Source organism: Mirounga leonina, unplaced genomic scaffold, assembly GCF_011800145.1.
Source record: "Mirounga leonina isolate KUSES-001 unplaced genomic scaffold, KU_Mleo_1.0 Mir_151, whole genome shotgun sequence".
Lineage (NCBI taxonomy): Eukaryota > Metazoa > Chordata > Mammalia > Carnivora > Phocidae > Mirounga > Mirounga leonina.
In genome coordinates, this window is record NW_023270377.1 from 91,700,429 (window position 1) to 91,723,907 (window position 23,479).

Genomic DNA, 23,479 nt, shown 5'->3' on the forward strand with positions numbered 1-23,479 from the left:
GCTCTTAGCTATCTCCTAGATCCATTCTTAGTAGCATGAGGGTTATGACTGTCCTGTAGCACATGGACTTTGAGGTTCCTAAAATGCATACAAGTGGTGATGTCCAGAATCTGGACGTTGTGAAGAGCTGAGGGATACAGGGCCACGAGTGTTCCCATCCCCTTCAAATGAGGTAAGACATACAGTCTCAGATAGTACATCAGCAGTGAGCATTTTTGTTAAACCTTGTATTTTGTGAAGAGTGTATTTGTACACGCATGGTGGTGTTAAAGGAATTAGAGTAACTTTTGTCACCCTGTTTGGCATTAAGAAAAAAATATTTTCATGTGTGGAAACCTCAAGAAATGGAAGTAGTCCAGGCTTCTCTTAATCTCTTGGAAGCCCAAGAAAGTACTGGTTGGTGATACACAATGTGGAAGTCATCGGCACCCAGAAGCGATGGTGATTGAGAGATAGAAGCAGAAAAATGTTCATCTTGGGGCACCTGGGTGGCTCAGATGGTGGGCGTCTGCCTTCGGCTCAGGTCATGATCCCAGGGTCCTGGGATCGAGTCCCACATCGGGCTCCCTGCTCGTGGGGAGCCTGCTTCTCCCTCTCCCTCTCCTGCTCCCCCCTGCTTGTGCTCTCTCACTCTCTCTGTCAAATAAATAAATAAATAATCTTAAAAAAAAAAGAAAAATGTTCATCTTTAGCTCAGAAGGCTGACCTATTGCCTGCCTAATTCTGATAGGGATCAAATAAGTGCTGGCTGCTACATTCTTAAAGAGTCTCATGACTGCATGTACATCTCACCAATAATATCAAGCTGAATAAGCACCAGAGAACTCTTGTGAAAGTAGTTTTATGAGTAGAAATTCCAAGAAAATATTTATGATCTAATACTTCCTGCACGTCCCCTCCCCCTTGAACACTAAGTATATAACCACCAGTTTCACACAGCAAAGGTGCAGCTCTTTCTGCTGACGGGTCCTAGCCCCGTGCTATTTAAGTAAACTTGCTAAGTTGCACTGTAAAACCCCTCAAGACTTCCTTCTTGACCAGGCTTACTCAACGATCCTGCAACAACAGGAATGAAGAGGGTCGCCCAACAGAGCTTCTTTAGGAGAAAGAAGGGCCCTGGGACCAGACCACTTAAGGGGCTCACTGAAGAAGAGGCATCTACAAAAGCTAACCAAAAATGACCAAATAGGAGAAAAGGCAAGCGGAACGAAGTTGGGTAAAGATTGCCAAAAAGAGAGTAAAGAAAATCAAGAGGACGCAAACCAACAGTTGAGTTTAGGAGAGGAGTTAATCAACAATGTCAAACATTTCGCTGATTTTCCCCAGTCAGCACCAACTACAATAACTCTGCCCACGCCCCTCCCTGGTACTATTTATACATCTCTTTGGGCTCTTGTACAGCTTTACCCGGTGATTTCGTTTATTTCCTCCAATTACACGGCTCAAGCAGGTCTGAATCTTACTCATTTCTCTTTTCCATAGAGCTTTATGTCTACTGCTCAGTTAATATCAGTGAAATGATTTGAAGAACATTTGAAAAACCACCCGAACCGAGATCCAACCTTTCAACCTGTTCAGAAACCAACCTGCCGGTGACACGGCCACACTACGCAGGCGCAAAGGCAGAACCCGCGGGCTTCCTCCAGGTCTTAGCATTTGGCGCGAAATCCCGGCTCCGTGGGCGGGGCTGAGGGAGAGGCCGCGCTCATTGGGCAGGTTTGGCGCGAAATCCGCGAGCTCTTGCGCCGCGATTGGTTCCGGCCATCCCGCGGGGCGAGGGGGCGAGCTTTGGCGGCGGCGGCGCGCGCAAAGCTGTAGCGTCGGTAGTGAAGCGACTCGGGGCTGCGGAGCGTGTCGGCTGCGACCCCTCTGCTCCAGGCAGCCATGGACCTCGCGGCCGCAGCGGAGCCGGGCGCCGGCAGCCAGCACTTGGAAGTGCGCGACGAGGTGGCAGAGAAGTGTCAGAAACTGTTCCTGGATTTCTTGGAGGAGTAAGTCGGCGGGCGCCCCTTCCTCGCGGAACTTCCCCGAGCTGCCCCTCCCCGCTTCCGGCCCCCGGGGCCGTGGAGCCGCCGTGTATTGGGGAATGGAGGGGTCACGCGCCTTGCAGAGTGTCCCACGCCCCACTTGGGGCTTAGCCGGACTGCCGCGCGGCACTAAAATTCACCGCGAGCCCTTCCTCAGACTCTAGGGCAGCGCTTTGGTCCCATCATTCAGTCTTCACCGCCTGTAAGGCTGGTGGTCCCGTCGGCCCTGGGTACCTGTACGGAAACTGAGGCTCGGGGAGGATAAGTAGCACGATCGAGTGGGGATCCCTGCAGAGTCCTGACTGGACCGGACAGCCAGGCCCCTTGGTGTTGGGGGCGCCGAGGGCCCGGGCAACCCCTGGAGCCTTTGGAGGTAAAAGTACTAGAGTGAACCCTGCGCGTAGACAGATGCTGGGGGGGCGGGGGGGGAGAGTCCCCGACCTGCTTGAAAGTGAGCACACTCCCTCCATCCATCCCTCCCTTTCCTTCCACCGCCCCCCTCCCCATGCACGGACTTTTTTTTTTTTTTTGGTCAGTTGCCTTCCAAGCTCCTGTCCTCTCATAACCTCCCTGCCTGGCTTTCCGCCACTGCCGCCAGTTACTTTTCTTAGATAGTGCAGATGTATCACTTCTTTCCCTAAGAGTATAGACTTTGGAGTGTCTTATGAAATTCTTTTTTTGTTTATTGTAAAATATACATAACAAAACTTGGCATTTAACTTTTTTAAGTGGAGAGTGGAGTGGCATGAAGTACATACATGTACCTTATTAAGCAACTATCACCATCATCCATCTCCAGAACTCTTTTTGGTGTTCTCAAACTGACACTCTGCAACCACTAAACAGTAACCCCGATCCCCCACCCCGCCCCAGCACCTGGCAAGCACCCTTCTCCTTACTATGAATGTCATTATGTAGTTATCTCCTCCTATACTTGGAGTGTGTGTCCTTTTGTGACCAGCGTATTCCACCATAATGTCTTAAAGGTTCATCCGTGTATACAGCATGTGTCAATTTCTTTTTAAGGCTGAATAGTATTTAACTGTATGCGTGTACCACTTTTTGTCCATTCATCCACTGACTTTTGGGTTGTTTCCACACTTTTACTACTGTGAATAATTCTGCTGTCTTATGAAATTCTGATATATTTAAAACAATAATTTAATTTACATTCTTTACCTCTGCCTAACAGCTCTCATCTTTCAAAGCCAGTTAAAGACTCACAACTCCTTTGTGAAACCCTATAAACCTTTCAGGCAGCACCAATCCTTTCTTCCTTTATGCCCCTGAGGTGCCATTTTCCATTATCTCTGTAGAGTATCTTATATCTACCTGTCAGCCACTTCATCTTGAATGTAAATCCCACCCTTAACCCCACCTGGCCACCACACCATATTGCAAAAGTCCTCAATGAATGTTTAATTTTAACAAAGGATATAATTGCCTTCGCTACCTTGCAGTTTACCATACAGCTAGGTGCTGGGGATGATGATAGATAAGACAGATAATCACTTTTTGGGGGGGGGGGGGATGTTAACTTCCTCTCAAAATTCCAGCTTTGATTTGCCCTTGTTTATGGAATAAAGTCCCAAATTCTTCACAGCTCTTCCCAGTTTCATCTTTCACAACCAGCCTGTTCCTGTATCCTTCCACAACCATCCCTGTTCCTATACCTTTGCTGACATTGCCACTTATTTGCCAACATCTGCAGTCAGTTTCACCACCACTGGGGGGTTTTTGGTGTTTTTGTTTTCTTTCAAATTCTGAACCTTTTGAATTCTTGAAGCCTTTCTACATGTTCTTGTTGGGCAGAATTCGTTTATAGTCCCCCAGCACATTTCTTGTACTTTTTTTTTCCCCCTTGATTTTATTTATTTATTTACTTTAAAGATTTTATTTATTTGACAGAAAGACACAGCGAGAGAGGGAACACAAGCAGGGGGAGTGGGAGAGAGAGAAGCAGGCTTCCCACTGAGCAGGAAGCCCAATGGGGGTTCAGTCCCAGGACCCGGGGATCATGACCTGAGCCGAAGGCAGACACTTAATGACTGAGCCACCCAGGCACACCTTTTCCTTGATTTTATTGTGGAAAGAACACAACATGAGACTAACCTCTTAACAAATTTTTTGCTGTACAATATAGTATCATTGACTATAAGTACAATGTTACACAGTAGATCTCTTAAAGCTTATTCAGTCTCACTTGGCTGAAACCTTATGCCTATTGATTAGTACCTCCACATTTCCCACCTTACTCTAGCCTCTGGCAACCACCATTCTGCTGTCTGTCTATTTAATGTAAGCTCAGCACCCAACCTGGGGCTTGAACTCCTAACCCTGAGATCAAGAGTCGCATGCTCTACCAACTAAGCCAGCCAGCTGCCCTCATTCCACTTTGACTGTATTAATTTGACTATTTTAGATATCTCATATAGGCAGAATCGCAATATTTGTCTTGCTGTGATCGGCTTATTTCATTTAATGTAATGTCCTCAGAGTTCATCTTTGTTGACACATATAGCAGACTTTCCTTTTTAAGGCTGAGTAGTATTCCTTTGTATGTGTTGTATACATTTTCTTTACTCATTTGTCATGGATGTTTAGATTCTCTTGTTACCTCTCTTTAATAAGAGTGTCTCCTGTGTTCCTAGGGCAGGAACAACACTGTCATTTTAGCTTCAAGTATCTCTGGCATAGTGCTTTGCAGGTAGATGTCCAGTATATATCTTAACAGAGCATGCTGTATTTGAAGAAGGAATTGATTTTTGCCTCAAAATGAACCTGCATTTTATGTTAAAAGAACAAAAAGCAAAAATATTTGTGATAATCCTTTATATTTTGTGTATAGATGTTTCTGTTTTCCTGAGGACTTGGACAGTGAGGCACCTCATCTCTGTATTTTCACGTTTTTTTGTTTTGTTTTGTTTTTGTTTTTTTTTTTAAAGATTTTATTTATTTGACAGCGAGAGATACAGCGAGAGAGGGAACACAAGCAGGGGGAGTGGGAGAGGGAGAAGCAGGCTTCCCGCTGAGCAGGGAGCCTGATGCGGGGCTCGATCCCAGGACCCGGGGATCATGACCTGAGCCGAAGGCAGTCGCTTAACGACTGAGCCACCCAGGCGCCCCTGTATTTTCACGTTTTTAAATTAACAACCAGTCTGTTAGTTTTCCCTATAGTAACTGAATCTTTGGATTTCAACCTGCATTTCTTGGTTTAATATTTTCCAATCTTAATTATACATAACAATAATAAAAGAATAGTTGGCATTTTTTTTTAAGATTATTTATTTATTTATTTATTTGACAGAGAGAGCGAGAGCAGGAACACAAGCAGGGGGAGTGGGAGAGGGAGAAGCAGGCTTCCTGCTGAGCAGGGAGCCCGATGTGGGGCTCGATCCCAGGACCCTGGGATCATGACTTGAGCCGAAGGCAGATGCTTAACTACTGAGCCACCCAGGCACCCGAGTGGGCATTTTTTATTAGAAAATACTAAATTAAGAAATGCAGATTAAAATTGGAAGGCCTAGTTTTTCTGTGTTCTAGGCTCTGTGCAAAGCATTTTACAGGCATTCTCATTTAAACTTCACAGTAATCCTCTGAGATAAAGCAATGTCCTAATTTATTTATTTTTTCTCAAAAAAGGGGGATAACTAACTTGCCCCAAGTTACACAATTAGTAAAGTGAGCCTATCTGACCCTACAGCTGATGAATTTTAACCAATACACTGAGTTATCAGGCATCTAGATTCTTCTTTTTACTACCTAATTCTTAAGTTTAATCTGACTTGCATGTACCTGCAGGTTCCAGAACAGTGATGGAGAAATTAAGTACTTACAGTTAGCAGAGGAGCTCATTCGTCCCGAGAGAAACACGTTGGTTGTGAGTTTTGTGGACCTGGAGCAATTTAACCAACAACTTTCTACCACCATTCAAGAAGAGTTCTATAGGTATGGTGTATCAATCTTCTTTACTTTAAATAAGCATGGAGCCTGTGAATCCAGATCTTCTTGAACTGCCAAGTGTTCATTTGTGAGGCAGAAGCCAGCTGTCACAGAGGCCCTTTGATAGAGCCAGTGGTCATTTTAGTTGAACTAATTTAGGCCTTTGTGGAGCCGAATATTTTTCACATGCGAATGTTGAAAACCTACGCCTTCTATGTAGGTTTCAGAGGATCGCTTACTTTCTTTCGGGCATTCAGTGCTATTGCTGTGTCATTCATTTGATCCTTTCCCTTGCCCCCAGAAGTAGATATTTGAGAAAGTGTGTGGATCCTCTTCTTGATCAGGGTGTCTTTAAAGTATGACATTGTCCTTAAAGTTTAATTTTTTTCTGATTATGAAAGTAATGTGTATGTTGTAGGAAAGGTAGAAAGTAGAGATAAGTAGAGGGAATACATACATATCTGTGGATAGTGGGATTACAAATATATTCTCACCATCCATAGATAACCCATCATTAGCAGGTCTGCAAATGTGGAGTTTCCCAAGGATCTTCTGGCACATTTTGTTTTATTTCCGGGTATTATGTAACTATTGAGGTCATACTGTAGATATAGTCGCCTGCCTTCACTTAACAGTATAACGTAATTTTCCATATCCTATAAAATCCCTTGAAAACATTTTAATAGCTGAATGGTATTTCTTTTGGGTAGAAACTAGACATTAATTAGTCTTTCATTTTATTTTTAATTGCTGTATAAAATAAGAAACATCTCTTTAAACAAATCTTTGTCAGCATTTGGATTAATAAATTAAATAACATTATGTAAATACATATAAATAAACATTAATAAATAAATGTGACAATCTGTATAAATAAAACCAGGTTAAAATAAACATTGTGGACAGTTGTGAAAGAGAAATGAAGACCCAGAAGTAAGGAGAGACAACCCTGTTCCTTTACATGGTGGGCTGGAGATGGATGACTTGTTTCAGTGTTTCTGATCATCGGGAATAGTTTCAGGGATAAGCAGCAGAGTTTACTGTAAGCTGGAAAAGTTGTATTGACAAGTGAGGGAGATAGAAAATCCAGGCTGGTGGTAGGTGGTAGAAATACCTATACCCATACCTCATGCACAGGCCATGTAGCAGTTCTGTCTCCTGAAGGTAGCTCATTGTTCAGAGGACTTCCAGATCCCACTGCTTAAACAAACCAAGCTGTAACAACTACTGGGAACTTGTATCAAGACACTTCAGTCTAACCGATCAAGTGGTATGTTTCTGCCAGTTTGCTCTCATGTCAGTACACAAATTTCTCCCCTTATCTGTTTCTTATCAGTCAAAAATTATACCTAGAAAAATATACCAGGCCTTGACATCAAATGGGAGACTGTCTTGCTGGATTGTAAACCACCAAGATTGTTCAGGTAGATTCATCTTGGACAGAGGAGTGGCCTACAGTGTTAGTGCTAAGTGCTAATTTAAAGATAGTGGATATTTGGGTATAACATTTTATCTTTTGTGTTTCTTTTGTCTTAGATCTATTTATGGTGGATAGGAGGGATTGGAAGAGGCTCATAAACCTAGACTAGACAATATAAGTGTCCTGCATAGTTAAATTTTAAGGCTTGGTTGTAGCCAGATGAAATTGCTTAGTCTCAGCTGTTTATAAGCATGAAAGGCCTTGGTAGGCCTCTTGAAGAGGACGTGTGATTTTTGTTCGTTTGTTTGCTTTTCAGAGTTTACCCTTACCTGTGTCGGGCCTTGAAAACCTTCGTCAAAGACCGAAAAGAGATTCCTCTTGCCAAGGATTTTTATGTTGCATTCCAAGACCTACCTATCCGACACAAGTAAGAAACCCTTCTTTGGAAGAACAGGAATTCACCAAACAGTATAGGCATCATTTAATGATTAAAAAACTCAGGAGGTTTAGTTGTTTTTTGTTTTTGTTTTTAAGATTTTATCTATTTACTTGAGAGAGAGCAAGTAGGAGAGAGAGCACAAGCAGGGAAGAGGGGCAGAAGGAGAGGAAGAAGCGGACACCCTGCTGAGCAGGGAGCAACACAGGGCTTGATCCCAGGACCCTAGGATCATGATCTGAGCCGAAGGCAGACGCTTAATTGACTGAGCCACCCAGGCACCCATAGGTTTAGTTTTATATGTGTAAAGAGTTAGGTTTAGTTATCTAGAAAGTTTGGTTTTGGAGAAATACATTTTTCTAGGGAGATGAAATAGGAAGTAAGTTAAATCAAGCCATTTTTGGGGATTGTCATATTTCAGGACGCCTTTCAGGGGACATCTGGGGAAAAATCAGTCAAGTGAGAAAATATGAAAACTGAGAACAGTCACAGAAAATCATGAATCTTTGGAAATTTTTGTCAGAGCTTAAATGGCATAACTTTAAAACATGTTTTCCTGTTAGCAGTTATTTAAAGAATAAATTTACTGGAAGAAATTGAAGTGATATTTTGAAAACTTAAACTACTGAAATTACTTGTAAAATTAACAAGTTATTTAATATAAAATGGGTTTGTGAGGTAAAGGAAGTGTTTCTGAACTTCTGAGTATACCATTTTTTCCCTATGATAATTTTATTGTGAAACTAATACATGATTATTTAGAAATTATAGGTAAGCAGAAAATATTTGCATATAAAATAAATTAGGATCATCTGTTTTATAGTTGTAATTTCATTTCTTTGGTGTCCTTTAGTTTTCATATTGATGTTTTTTGCTGTGAATGCATATACACTGTCTAATTTAGGAATGGGCACATTGACTAAATCATTCTTGGAGAAGTCCAAAGAATTCCTTCTCTTGTTGTTTTGTTTTTGTTTGTTGTAACATAAATTTATCCTTGAATACCCTATCATTAAAATGGAAACATTTCGGGGTGCTTGGGTGGCTCAGTCAGTTAAGCGTTTTTCGGCTCAGGTCATGATCCCAGGGTCCTGGGATTGAACCCCACATTGGGCTCCCTGTTCAGCGGGAGGCCTGCTTCTCCCTCTCCCTCTGCCTGCTGATCTGCCTACTTGTGTTCTCTATCTCTTTGTCAAATAAATAAATAAGATCTTTAAAAAAAAAAAAAGAAACATTTCTTAGTTTGGAAGTGAATATTTACTAATGAGATATCTATCTTTAAACAGAATTCGAGAACTCACATCATCCAGAATTGGTTTGCTCACTCGCATCAGTGGGCAGGTAGTACGGACTCATCCTGTTCACCCAGAGCTTGTGAGTGGAACATTCCTGTGCTTGGACTGTCAGACAGTGATCAAGGATGTAGAACAGCAGTTCAAATACACACAGCCGAATATCTGCCGAAATCCAGTTTGTGCCAACAGAAGGAGATTCTTGCTGGATACAAATAAATCAAGATTTGTTGATTTTCAAAAGGTATTATCTCCTGTGCGTTCAGATTCAGTTTATGCTAATAATTCACCTCTAGGCACTATTTGAGAGAGAACGCGAGCACGCACACAGAGGGACAGGGCGAGGGAAGAGCAGATCCCCGCTGAGCAGGGAGCCTGACGTGGGACTTGATCCCAGGACCCTGGGATTCTGACCTGAGCTGAAGGCAGACACTTAACTGAGCCACCCAGGTGCCCCCTAAAGGTGAAGTTTTTAAGTAGATGTTATCGTTTACCAAATTGCGAGGAGTATTAGGGTAGAGAATTTTTACAGTGAATTTTGGCAAATGTCAAAAGTCTGCAAATGGTAAGAATTTGGAATATGTTGATATTTGTGGCATTAATTTAGATTATATGGCATTTGAAAGATAATCTCTTCTTCTTGGCCATTGTTACAGGTTCGTATTCAAGAGACTCAAGCTGAACTTCCTCGAGGGAGTATCCCCCGAAGTTTAGAGGTGATCTTGAGAGCTGAAGCTGTGGAGTCAGCTCAAGCTGGTGACAAGTGTGACTTTACAGGGACTCTAATTGTTGTGCCTGATGTCTCTAAGCTTAGCATACCAGGTCAGTAATCTTTGGCTCAAATCTAACAAATTCTCATTACCTGAAGCTACAGAACATTCAGCTTCTTGAATCTTCCTTATTTTTGGCTATCCATCAGGGTGACCAAGGAAATATGGTAAGAATAGAGACAAATTGATTTTGCATCAAAAAGTACAGTTCTGAAAAATTTCAAGGCCTAAATGAAATCTTTGGATTTATGGGGTTTGTTTATTTAAGCAATTTTGAGTCTCAGCACCTTTGATATTTGAGCTGTGAAACAAACTGTCATTCATTCTTTCAGGAGCACGTGCAGAAACTAATTCCCGTGTAAGTGGTGTTGATGGATATGAGACGGAAGGCATTCGAGGACTCCGGGCTCTTGGTGTTAGGGATCTTTCATACAGGCTGGTCTTTCTTGCCTGCTGTGTTGCACCCACCAACCCAAGGGTGAGTCTTAATAGAATGGAAAAGGTTGAGAAAGACGTCCCCTGGGGCTGCCACAACAATATAGGCTTCTGAAACTGCTGAGTTATCTAGTCAGTGTTAATGGTGGGGTGGGAGGATTCTTCAGTTTTTGTGTTTTTTGGTGGTTTGGTTTTTTAAGATTTTATTTATTTGTGAGAGCTCACATAAGCGAGCAGCAGCAGGAGAAGGACTCCCACTGAGCAGGGAGCCTGATGCGGGGCTTGATCCCAGGATCCCGAGATCATGACCTGAGCCAAAGGCGGTCGCTTAACCAACTGAGCCACCCAGGCGCCCCTGATTCAAATCTTTTCATGTGTTTCTGACCTTGAGGAAAAACCTGTTTTTGTGTTTAAGAGCTCAATGCCTTAACAGCATTGATAAAAATTATCCATGGTATAATTTTATTGTTTTTTTAATTAACACAGTTGCTCTATCATGCTCCTGGAGAAAGTACAAATAGAAAAATTTAGTAATCTGGGAAGTAAAGTAACTTGATCTTTCTGTGAGCGATGGATTCCTGGTATTAATAGTTGTGTAAAACTTGATTCTGTGTCCTTAGTGGGAAAGCAGTGAGAAAAAGTTTGGAAAATAGTCCAGTATTGGAAGAAGAGGGGTGAATATAATACTATGTTACTTTATGTTCGTATCAGTGATTAACATCTTATTATGGCTCATCTCTTGAGCGTTCAGATTCATTTCGATAGCAGTATAAAACAGTGTTAGCTTTTTTGTTTTCAATTCACTGGAGAAATGACAAACTCTTCAGTATCTTGATTAACTTAGGCATTACAAGTTTGGGGATTTTTTTGAAAACCTTTGTAGTCAAGAGATTCTGAAGTTGACTTCCCAGGCTATTTTTTGTTTGTAATGAAGCTCTCTCTGTTTCACTTTACTTTGACTGTTCCATGCAAGTATATTTTCCTTTCTTCTCCACCCCTCAGTTTGGAGGGAAAGAGCTCCGAGATGAGGAACAGACCGCTGAGAGCATTAAGAACCAAATGACTGTGAAGGAGTGGGAGAAAGTGTTTGAAATGAGTCAGGATAAAAATCTGTACCACAATCTCTGTACCAGCCTGTTCCCTACTATACATGGTAAGAGTTCTTTCCATTTGTGGCATAAACTTGAAATCAAAATGATGATTAAGAAATAGCAATGAATACCTATGTTAACTATACTGGAACTTAAAAATTTTTTTAAAACAGCAATCAGTGATTTCTTACAGCACATAAATCAGATCAAAAGGTTTTTTAGTGGACTTACAAGGGGTGTTAGAGTCATTTACAAAAAGACAAATATTACATGATTCCACTTAAAATGAGGTACCTAGAATAGGCACGTTCATAGGGACACAAAATAGAAAGAGGTTACCTGGATTTTTAACAGCACATTTGTAAAGATCCAGGTTTTTTTTCTGTACATTTCCTTCTTATATTGGATTCATAAAAAGCTTGTAGAAGCAGCCATAAATCACAATCAGCATCTTATCTAATCCATAGCAGTTCATTTAGAGTGTTTCTGTATTTAGCACTATTCACTGTTGGTGATACAAAAGAAGTAAATCATGGACTGTTTCCTCAAACTCTGGATACAACAGCAAGATCTGCTGTTAGAAAGAACTAGTAAGTGCAGTGTGCTGTGCTGGACATAGTTTATTTATGGAGTTGTTTTGAGAAGTACTACATCAGAAAAGGCTTTATGAGGAAGTAGGACTTGAAGGAAAGACTCTTAGGATGGTGAGCATCACCACTGGTGACATCTGTGGTATAGGTGAGAACACTGGGACAGTGATTAGCTGGCTTTAAGTTCACAAAGCAAGAACCGAGAGTAGAGGCCAGATACTTTTATTCAGTCTTACACTTCACTTCAGCTCTCTTGGCTCTTGATTAGTAAACGTGTTGTAGTTTCTTGTGAAATTGTTTAGCCTCATATTGAAAAATACCTTGTGTTTTCCTTTTAGGCAATGATGAAGTAAAACGGGGTGTCTTGCTGATGCTCTTTGGTGGTGTTCCAAAGACAACGGGGGAAGGAACCTCTCTTCGAGGGGACATAAATGTTTGCATTGTTGGTGACCCAAGTACAGCTAAGAGCCAGTTTCTCAAGTAAGCGTTTGCCTGAGGTAGCACATTGGAAAAAACAGTGTGTATAGTTCCAGGTTTTCTGTGCTGTCAAGAATGCAGTCAGTGTGCCTTTACTAAAGCAGGAGTATAGATTATGATTGTTGAAAATATAACTTGCTTAGATTAAATCACCTTAATTTGTTTAACAGAATGTGACAACATTTTACAATTTTTTAGAACAGGGAAAAATTGCCTATAATCTCAATCCCATTTAGAATTCTTTTAATCCTTGTATAATGTCTTCGTATAATCTTTTTATAAGTCTTTGGATACATGAATATGTATTTTCATGGTTATAAATCATAGCATAGCTATTTTGTTTTTTAAGATTTTATTTATTTATTTGACAGGGGCACAGCGAGGGAGGGAACACAAGCAGGGGGAGTGGAAGAGGGAGAAGCAGGCTTCCCGCGGAGCAGGGAGCCCGATGCGGGGCTCGATCCCAGGACCCTGGGATCATGACCTGAGCCGAAGGCAGACGCTTAACGACTGAGCCACCCAGGCACCCCAGCATAGCAATTTTTAATTTTAATTTGCCCTAATTTCCATGTTTATTTTCACCATTTCTTATTGGTGTACCATAACTTAAAAATTATTTTCCTAGCCTGTCTTCATTTATTTTAATGATTATGGATATCGATACAGTGAACATCATGATTTGTATAAATTTTTATTTTATTTTGTTTTGTTTCCTTTGGGAAAATCCCTAAACATGGGATTGCTGAGACTAAGGATACAAACATTTTTAAGGTTTTTGGGGTTTTTTTTAAGATTTTATTTATTTGACAGAGACACAGCAAGAGAGGGAACACAAGCAGGGGGAGTGGGAGAGAGAGAAGCAGGCTTCCCGCGGAGCAGGGAGCCCGATGTGGGGCTCGATCCCAGGACCCTGGGATCATGACCTGAGCCGAAGGCAGACACTTAATGACTGAGCCATCCAGGCACCCCCATTTTTAAGGTTTTTAACTAGGAAACTGCTTTCCAATAGCAGTGCAATAAGGATGAGACACGTTATGCTAACCTTATCAGTATGTGTACTGTTTTAGCAGTTTTGCTTATTTTTAGAAGCTATAGCAAATACTTGCTTAGTTTCAAACTTTTAAGAAACTTGGAGGTCAAAATAAAAGCAACCAGTTTTGAAACACCTGCTGTGTTCTTGGTGCTGTATATGTATATGCATCTTGTCCTAGCAGCACCCAGACAGGCATGTAAAATAATCATCTTTTTGGGGGGAGGCAAACAAAACTTCTCTGAAACTTAGTAAATTACCCAACTTCTCATAGCTAACAAGTGACTGCTGAGCCATGAATATTAGAATTCAGATGTATCTGACTGCAAAGCTTTTGCTCTTCATAGTATATCAAGCTGCTTTTCCTTTGTTTGGGAAATTTGTAAAATGGCACTGTTCTAGAACAGAGAACATTTTTAGTTGGTTTGGAATTTTATAAGTAAGTATTATTTCCTTCACATATATCAAGGACTAGGCTTTAGATTTGAAAATAGTAGTCCTAGGTTGAAAGGAATTCGTCTGGGGTGCCTGGGTGGCTCAGTCTGTTAAGTGTCTGCCTTCGGCTCAGGTCATGATCCCAGGGTCCTGGGATCCGTGCCCTGTGTCCAGGTCCCTGCCCAGCGGGGAGCCTGCCTCTCCCTCTGCCGCTCCCCCTGCTTATGTTGACGTTCTTTCTCTCTCTCTGTGTGTGTGTCAAATAAAATCTTTAAAAAGCGGGGGGGGGGGGGCTTCTCTCTTCATTTCCTCTGTTCCCACCTCCCCTCCACCACCACAAAAAGATGTGCCACAGTGTTGCTGTTGGTAACAGAGTTGTACACAGTTATCTTAGAAATAGCCTTTTATATCTATATCTTTTAGCATCTTTATTGCAATATAATTTCCATATCGTAAAATTCACCTCTTCAAAGTATACAGTTCAGTGGTTTTAGTATATTCACAGTGTTGTATGACCATCACCAAACTAAGTTTACAACATTTTCATTACCCAAAAAGAAATCCCATACCCACTAGCAGCCTTCATTCTCCCCACTGGCCGTAGGCAACCACTAATCTATGTTTGAGTCTCTATCTGGACGTTTCCTAGAAATGGAATCATATACTATGTGATTCATTTTGACTGGCTTCTTCTATTTAGCATAATGTGTTCAAGGTTCAGCCATGTTGGAGCATGCTGGTATTTCATGTTCTTTTATTACCTAATATTCTATCATACATATTTACCACATTTAGGTGTCTATTTATCAGTAATGGGCATTTGGATTGTTTTTACTTTGGCTTTTATAAGCAATACTGCTATGAACATTAGCATATAAGTTTTCACCATTTTTTTTAAATTGTAAAATACACATCACATTTACCATTTTAAACATTTTTATATGTACATTTCTGTGGCATTAAGTACATTCAAATTGTGCGGTCATCACCACCATCCATCTTCAGAACTCCTTCATCTCCCAAACTGAAAGTCTCTGCATTAAAACAGTAACTTCACATTTACTCCTGTCCCAGCCCCTAGCAACCACCATCCTACTTTCTGTCTCTAAATTTGATTATTCTAGGTCCCTCATATACATGGAATCATACAGTATTTGTCCTTTTGTGACTGGTTTATTTTACTTAGCATAATAGTGAGGGGTCATCCATGTTGTAGAATATCTTAGAATTCCTTTCTTTTAAAGAGTGAATAATAATCGATTGTATGGACTTAACCACCTTTTGTTTTATCTGTTCATCCATTGATAGACATTTGGGTTTCCACCTTTGGGCTATTGTGAATAATGCTGCTGTGAACATTGATGTGCAAGTATCTGTTCAAGTCTCTGCTTGCAATTCTTTGGGTTAATTTTAGCTTTTAAAATTTAGGTCCTTGGGGCGCCTGGGTGGCTCAGTTGGTTAAGCATCTGCATTCGTCTTGGGTCATGATCCTGGAGTCCTGGGATCCAGCCCCACATCGGGCTCTGTGCTCAGTGGGGAGTCTGCTTCTCCCTCTCCCTCTGCTCTTCCCCCCACTAGCGTTCTCTCTCTCTCTCTCTCAAATAAATAAATAAGGTCCTTGATCCATTTTGAGTTAATTTTTTATATAGTATGAGGTAGGGGTCCAACTTTATTCTTTTGCCTGTGGATATCCAGTTATTTGAATGCCAAGACTATTATTTTAGCCTGATGAATTGTTTTTGGCACCTTTGTTGAAAATCAGTTGACTGTAAGTGTCAGGGTTTATTTCTGGACTCTGGGTTATTTTCATAATCTCGATGTCTGTCCTTAGGCCAATATCACACTATCTTAATTACTATAGTTTTGTAGTAAGTTTCAAAATCAGAAATGTGAGTCATCCAACTCTTCTTTTTCCAGATTGTTTTGGCTATTCTGGGTACCTTGAGTTTTCACATGAATTTTATTTATTTTTTTTTTTATTTTTTATTTTTTAGTTTTAGAGAGAGTGCATATGAGTGGCAGGGGGAGGAGCAGAGGGAGAGGGAGAAAGAGAATCCCAAGCAGGCTTCACATCCGGAGTGGAGCCCAGTTGTGGGCCTCGATCTCACAACCCTGAGATCATGATCCAAGCTGAAATCAAGAATCAGACACCCAACCAGCTGAGACACCCAGGTGTCCCCTACATGAATTTTAGGATCTGCTTTGTCAGTTTCTACAAAGCGAGTTGTGATACTAATAGAGATTGCATTAATATGTAGATCAATTTGAGGTATATTATCTTTTTAACAATTTTAAGTCTTCTGATCCATGAACATGGGATATCTTTGCATTTACTTAGGTTTTTAATTTTTTTCAATGGTGTTTTGTAGTTTTCACAGTATAAGCTTGTGCTTCTTAAATTTGTTCATAAGTATTTTATTCTTTTTTATGCTATTGTAAGTAGAACTGTTTTCTTTTCATTTTTTACTTGTTCATTGCAGGTGTATAGAAATACAATAGATTGTTGATCTTTTATCTTGCAATCTTGCAAGTGCTCATTTATTCTGTTTTAATGGATTCCATAGGATTTTCTAACTATAAGGTCATGTTATCTGGGAATAGTGATAGTTCTTCCTTTCAAATATAGATGCCTTTTTGTTTTTCTTCCCCAATTGCCCTGGCTAGACTTTTCAATATAATGTTGCACAGAAATGACAAGAGCGAACATCTGTATCTTGTTCCTGAACTTAGGGAGAAAGCATTCAGCCTATTACCATTAAGTATGATGTTAGCTGTGGGTTTTCATAGATGCCCTTATTAAGTTGTGGGAAATTCTTATATTTCTAGTTTTTATCATAAAAGGATGTTGGATTTTGTCACATGCTTTTTCTGCGTCTATTGAGATTGTTCTTATCCTTTATTCTGTTGCTATGGCATATTATTAATGTTTAGATCTTAAACCAATCTATTATTTTGGAATAAATCTCAGATACAGTTTTGTCTTGTTTTGTTTTTTAAGTGCAAGGCCTTCTAATAGATCATTGTTGCCAAACTTAATTATTAAAGACTTCTTTAAAATGATGTTCTTGTCGGGGGAGACGGACCATGAGAGACTATGGACTCTGAGAAACAAATTGAGGGTTCTAGAGGGGAGGGGGGTGGGGGGATTGGTTAGCCTGGTGATGGGTATTAAAGAGGGCATGTACTGAATGGAGCACTGGGTGTTACACACAAACAATGGGTCATGGAACACTACATCAAAAACTAATGATATAATGTATGGTGATTAACATAACATTAAAAAAAAGGGAAAAAAATGATGTTCTTGTCATGTATGAACTTCATCTTCCATTTGACAGGAATGGATTTAAGTTGATTTAAAAGGCCAAAGGAGATATAAGGCTTTCTGTTCAGTCTGTGACATATGTCTTTATGAAATGCTTATGTTTAATATCTCTCTCAGATGTTCTTTAAGAAATTTCAATTTTGGGAGGCGCCTGGGTGGCTCATTCAGTTAAGTGGCTGCCTTCGGCTCAGGTCGTGATCCCAGGGTTCTGGGATCAAGTCCCACATCGGGCTCCTTGCTCAGCAGGGAGCCTGCTTCACTCTCTCCCTCTGCCTGCCTGCCGCTCCCTCGCTTGTGCTCTATCTTCCTCTCTCTCTGTCAAATAAATAAATAAAATCTTAAAAAAAGAAATTTCAGTTTTTGATTAACATAAGCCCTGTCAGCTGACATTTCTAGAAAAGATGCTTTTGTAGTCATGTGTTAATGAATATGATAACGTTGAACAGGCACGTGGAGGAGTTCAGCCCCAGAGCTGTCTACACCAGTGGCAAAGCATCCAGTGCTGCTGGCTTAACAGCAGCTGTTGTAAGAGATGAAGAATCTCATGAATTTGTCATTGAAGCTGGAGCTTTGATGTTGGCTGATAATGTAAGAACATTTTATACTTTACTAAAGAAATCAGAATAGCCCCTACCCTATCAAAAAGGCCTATAAATTTCTATTAAAGAGAAAGCCTTTAAAAAAAAAACCCATTTTTAGTAAATAATTCAGTTTTATTAGCTTAGAATTTGAGATAGTCATCATTAATTGGTTTCTGAGCTTCTCTAGAATGTATTGCCTGCCCTGAGCATGTGTTTGCTCTGACTAGTAGTTCCCAGCATTTGTTCCTTTCCAGACCATGACACCTCTATGAGTATGTCTCTTGCATTTTACATGTATTTGACATAGATCTGTTAGATCTGTGAAAGCATATAAGCCATAGCTATACGTTTATAAATGTTGTTCCAACTTTACCCTTCACTACCCCAGCCTAAAATGAATGCTAAGGTGACCCAGAATATTTGACCTAGAGATTTACACAAAGTTCTGATGTTGAATAAGGATGCAGTAAGTAACTGTATGTTTTTAATCCTGCTCTTGATTTAAAATGAGTCAACATATATGGTTCCTTCTAGCTCTGGAATCTGTCGAACTATCCTCCTCTATCTAGTAGGGGAAATTAAGATTGCTTAGTTACCTACCTTAGAGTTATTTAGAGAATGAAAAGATCTCTGTAGTAGCAAACTTGAGTTTATACTTGGCATTTGACATCTCAAAGGCAATTTCTTATGCTAATTTGTTTGGTTACAAGGGTGTATGTTGTATTGATGAATTTGATAAGATGGATGTGCGGGATCAAGTTGCTATTCACGAGGCTATGGAACAGCAGACCATCTCTATCACTAAAGCAGGAGTGAAGGTATGTATGTTCACTTCTGTTCTGCTGCATCATGCCTTAGCCTTAAAGATTAGTGTAGCTCTAGAAACGTTCACTTGGATAAAATGCGTTATTTCAACATGAAATGCTGATCATTGAAGTGGGAAACATAGCCCTGAGCATTATTAATCCAAATTATAGGCGCTTTTTGGGGTACTTAGAAAATGTATTGCTATGACAGAAAATAGAGAAAGCATTGGTAAAATTTTTAGCATTTCACTTCTCAGAATTTCCACCAAGCTTCTATATTCTTTGATAATGTGTGCTTCCAGTTGTAACAAAAAATAATCAGAGTCAACAGATTATTTAAATGAAAATAATAAGTACAGCATTGTAACCAATATTAGAGAGAAACCAGACTTTTTAAATAAAAGTAATGCATTCAAATAGGTAAGGAAAATTTAAGCAGTAGAATAAAATATAAATTAAAAGGTGAAATCTTCCCCTGCAACTCCTATCACCAATAAATGCTCAGAAGTTATAGCCCTTTCAGAAATTTTTCATATATAAGTAAGCATAATACATATAAGTTAGTTCTTTGCTCATTTAACTTCATAATTTTGTTTTGGCAATCTTTCTATACCAGCACATACTAGATCCATTTTAGTATTTATTTTACTACATGGTTTTCAAGTCTTGTGTCCCCCAGTTTGGCTCATTAGATTCCCAGAGAGTGACATTTGGTCATTTTCAGCCTTTTGATTACAAGCCATATTGTAGTAAACATCCTTGAACATGCATCTTCCTGTACCTAGCTGCAAGATAAATTCCTAACAAATTGCTGGCTTAAAAAATGTGTGTGTCATAACCCCACCATTAATATGGGAGTGCCTGTTTGCTATACGTTACCAGACTTTAATTTTGATGATTCAGTAGGTGAAAAATGATGCCTTAATATTTTGGTTTGCATTTAGTTAATTATGAGTAAGATTGAGCATTTTGTCCTATGTTTATTGACCATTCCAGATGTCTTTTTAAACCTATAACAATGATTTCTTTTATGGTCAGGCTACTCTGAATGCCAGGACGTCCATTTTGGCAGCAGCAAACCCAATCAGTGGACACTATGACAGATCAAAATCTTTGAAACAAAATATAAATTTGTCAGCTCCCATCATGTCCCGATTTGATCTCTTCTTTATACTTGTGGATGAATGTAATGAGGTAACTGTGTGAACTGTCGCTCTTGGGTTCCTTTGTTATTTCCAGTTTGAGTAACTGAAGGAGACAAGACTGTAGGATGTACTCTTGAACGGCTGGTGCATGTGTTTGCACTGACTTTCATTTCTCTCAGAATGGCATAAGATTGGGCAAAAGGTTTATTAAGAAAATCAAAATAAAGTCACTTTAATTGCTGGCTCCACTTAATTGTGCTGAGGAATATTGAGTTTTTTGTTGTTTTTGTTACTGTTTTTTTAATTCTGAAGAGATAAAAGGAAACATGGTTAACTCCCAGCCATACTCAAAGACTTTTACAGGAATTTTTTTTTGTTGGGTGTTGTTTTTTGTTTGTTTTTTAGTAAGCTTGGAAAAAATTGGTTTTTTTCCACCAAATCATGAGTCATTTATCTTCCTATATCTTCCCATCCAGTTGTTGAATGTATATCACACTTTTTTCCTAATTATGTAACAGTTTTAAGGTTGACTGTAAACTTGTAGATTTACTTGGATTTTAACATGTTAGTTATTAAAGTTATTTATACCTAGACTTAAATATTCAGCCACATTGCACAGCTCAGATGTGCACAGAAGTACAAAATGACATTATATGGAAGCTAACATTCTAGGCTATACAGTTAATTGCTGAGCATGAAAGTCCCTACATTACATTAGACAAAACGATTACCTCTTGCTTATAGCGAAACTTTATTATCTAAATAAAAGCTGCCTTCCATTATGTGAAGGCTATGGAACAGCAGATTTTTGGGGGGATTTTTAGTTTTTTATGTTTTGTTTTTTCCCTTCACAAATCCATATAAATATTTAACCCAGTCCTCCCCCTTCCCTATCTCCATCCTCATAGCTGGGAGTTGTCTGATTTTCATATATTTGTGTTTGTGTGTGATTCTTCAAAGATTTTATTTATTTGACAGAGAGCACAAATAGAGTGGTAGGCAGAGGGAGAGGGAGAAGCAAGCTCCCTGCTGAGCAGAGAGCCCATGGGATCATGACCTGAGCCAAAGGCAGCCGCTTAACCGACTGAGCCACCCAGGCACCCCTGTGTGTGATTCTTTAGTTTTTAAACTTTTTAATTGGAAATAATTTCAAACTTACAGAAAAGTTGCAAGAAATAGAATAGTGCATGTAGCACCCATGTACCCTTTATTCACATATTAACATTTCTCTATATATCTATGGTTTTTTTGTACTATAGGAGAGAAAATTGCTTATTTTTAGTGTGGTTTTTTTAGGATTTTATTCATTTATTTGTCAGAAAGAGAGAGCACATGCAAGGGGGAGCGGCAGGCAGCCACTTAACCAACTGAGCCACCTAGGCGTCTTTTTTTTCAATGTGAATAACAATTCTTTGATTATCTTCATATATTCACAAGTGGCAATATAATATTGTGGCTAAGAGCATGGACTCTGAAGCTAGACTATTCAAATCCTGGCTCCATTATGTATTGTGATGTCAGAAAAGCTACTTTACCTCTCTGGGCCTCAATTTACTTATCTGTAAAATAGGGATAATATTACCTACCTAATAAGATTTTTGTGAGGGTTGCATGAGTTAAATGCTTCTAGACACACTTAAGGCAACAGTGCCTGGCATATACGGAGCACCCTAGAAATCTTAATTCTGGTGTTGTTATTAAAATCCATTAATTCCTTCAGGAATATTCTTAGCGTGGGGCAAAGGTATGCATTAAACTATTAATTTTAGGGGTGCCTGGGTGGCTCAGTCGTTAAGCGTCTGCCTTCGGCTCAGGTAATGATCCCAGGATCCTGGGATCGAGCTCCGCATTGGGCTCCCTGCTCAGTGGGAAGCCTGCTTCTCCCTCTCCCACTCCCCCGCTTGTGTTCCCTCTCTCACTGTGTCTCTCTCTGTCAAATAAATAAATAAAAATCTTTAAAAAAAAAAAACAAAAAAGAACTTTTGATTTTAAATGAAACTGGTACCAAACTTTGCTCAGAAACTTGGTACCCATTGATACAGCTTTCATTGGCATATTAGAGCTTGTTTTTAGCTATAAATAATTTTGTAATGCCAGGAATAATCTGGAGTGGATATTATTGTGACTGACCAAAGTGATTTTCTTCTTTTGAATTAGGTTACAGATTATGCTATTGCCAGACGTATAGTAGACTTGCATTCAAGAATTGAGGATTCCATTGATCGTGTCTATTCCCTTGATGATATCAGGAGGTATCTTCTCTTTGCAAGACAGTTTAAACCCAAGGTAACTTGCCCTTTTGTACTGGCATAGGGCATTGAAGAGGGCATTAAAAAGGGTTCTGTGGAAATTAACCTATACTTGTTTGGGGGTTTTTTTGTTTGTTTTTGTTTTGTTTTCTTTTTGAGGTTTTTCTGTTTTGAGAACAATGTTTCTTCAGAAAATTGGGAAGAGGAAATTTTCTAAAAATGTGAATAATTTTCTTTTACTTGTTAGGTGCTAATAAAAAGATTTTTATGGGTGAAGAATTTTGGATAACCAAATAAAGTCGGACATACTTTTATTTCAGCCATTATTCCTAAGAATCTTAAAATTATATGAGCTCAATCAGTAGTCTACTGAATGTTCTGGAATCTTTAAGGAAAAATTTGGATTCCTTTAGGTCATTGTGACGAACATGGCTTAATATTTTACAGTAATTGATGTAGTTCATTTAATTGAATCTGTACTGGATCCAGGACATTTATTTTTATTTATTTATTTTTTTTTTTTTTTAAAGATTTTATTTATTTATTCATAAGAGAGAGAGAGGCAGAGGGAGAAGCAGGCTCCCCGCCGAGCAGGGAGCCCGATGCGGGACTCAATCCCAGGACCCTAGGATCATGACCTGAGCTGAAGGCAGACGCTTAACCATCTGAGCCACCCAGGCACCCAGGACATTTATTTTTAAAGTAAACTTTGTAATCCATTTGTTTTGTTTAACATTTTCCTAAAATAGAATACCAAAAAAAAAAAAAATTGATTCTGGTTGAGGTTTTTACACTATTGTCTGGCTCAACTTTGGGGAGTTGCCCTTAGATTTTAATTATCTATCACCTTCACTGATTATATGTAATATTGAGATTGATTCTCATTGTCCTGAAAGAAGCTTAATGAGGCATTTAAAACTAAGGGTTATTGGTCACATATGTTTAAGGAGGCTTTTGTTCTCTATGACTGTGTACCGGTCCTATGACCTTGGCAGGCTTCCTTAATGGGCTGAGTTCCTCGCTCTGAAAAACTGAGTATTCTTTTTAGTATTCTCACTTTGTTATTATTCAACAAATAATAAGGTTTACTGAAATAGCTGGAGTGTGTGTGTGTGTGTGTGTGTGTACCTCTTTTTCTCAAAGACAGCATAAGTTAATTAACTGAGTTTCAAGAACAGTTTGAGCATTAATTTTTTTAATGAGCTTTGGCATCTTGGGTTTAAAAGGCATTACATCCTGTTCCACTGCTTTAGCTTGTTCTGTGTCTTTTAGAAATGGCATTTGCTTAAATACCCTGCTGTATTCCTGTTGACAAAATTAGTATATGAAATTCACAGGCATCCTTAGTTTAGTGTTTTTTGTTTGTTTGTTTTTTAAGATTTTATTTATTTGACAGAGATAGCAGGAGAGCACAGGCAGGGGGAGCAG

At 39.5% G+C, this 23,479-nt stretch overlaps 1 protein-coding gene across 1 annotated transcript in view; it reads left to right on the top strand.

The window, feature by feature from the left end:
• Positions 1-1,809: 1,809 nt before the first annotated feature.
• Positions 1,810-23,479, top strand: part of MCM6 (minichromosome maintenance complex component 6) — a 31,318-nt gene continuing 9,648 nt past the window's right edge. The window contains exons 1-12 of the mRNA XM_035008132.1: positions 1,810-1,991; positions 5,829-5,975; positions 7,706-7,816; positions 9,112-9,361; positions 9,774-9,939; positions 10,220-10,365; positions 11,325-11,475; positions 12,342-12,483; positions 17,717-17,858; positions 18,562-18,669; positions 19,696-19,851; positions 21,960-22,088. Coding sequence (XP_034864023.1) covers positions 1,885-1,991; positions 5,829-5,975; positions 7,706-7,816; positions 9,112-9,361; positions 9,774-9,939; positions 10,220-10,365; positions 11,325-11,475; positions 12,342-12,483; positions 17,717-17,858; positions 18,562-18,669; positions 19,696-19,851; positions 21,960-22,088 — 1,755 coding nt within the window. The 5' untranslated portion in view covers positions 1,810-1,884. The remainder of the gene's footprint in view (positions 1,992-5,828; positions 5,976-7,705; positions 7,817-9,111; positions 9,362-9,773; positions 9,940-10,219; positions 10,366-11,324; positions 11,476-12,341; positions 12,484-17,716; positions 17,859-18,561; positions 18,670-19,695; positions 19,852-21,959; positions 22,089-23,479) is intronic.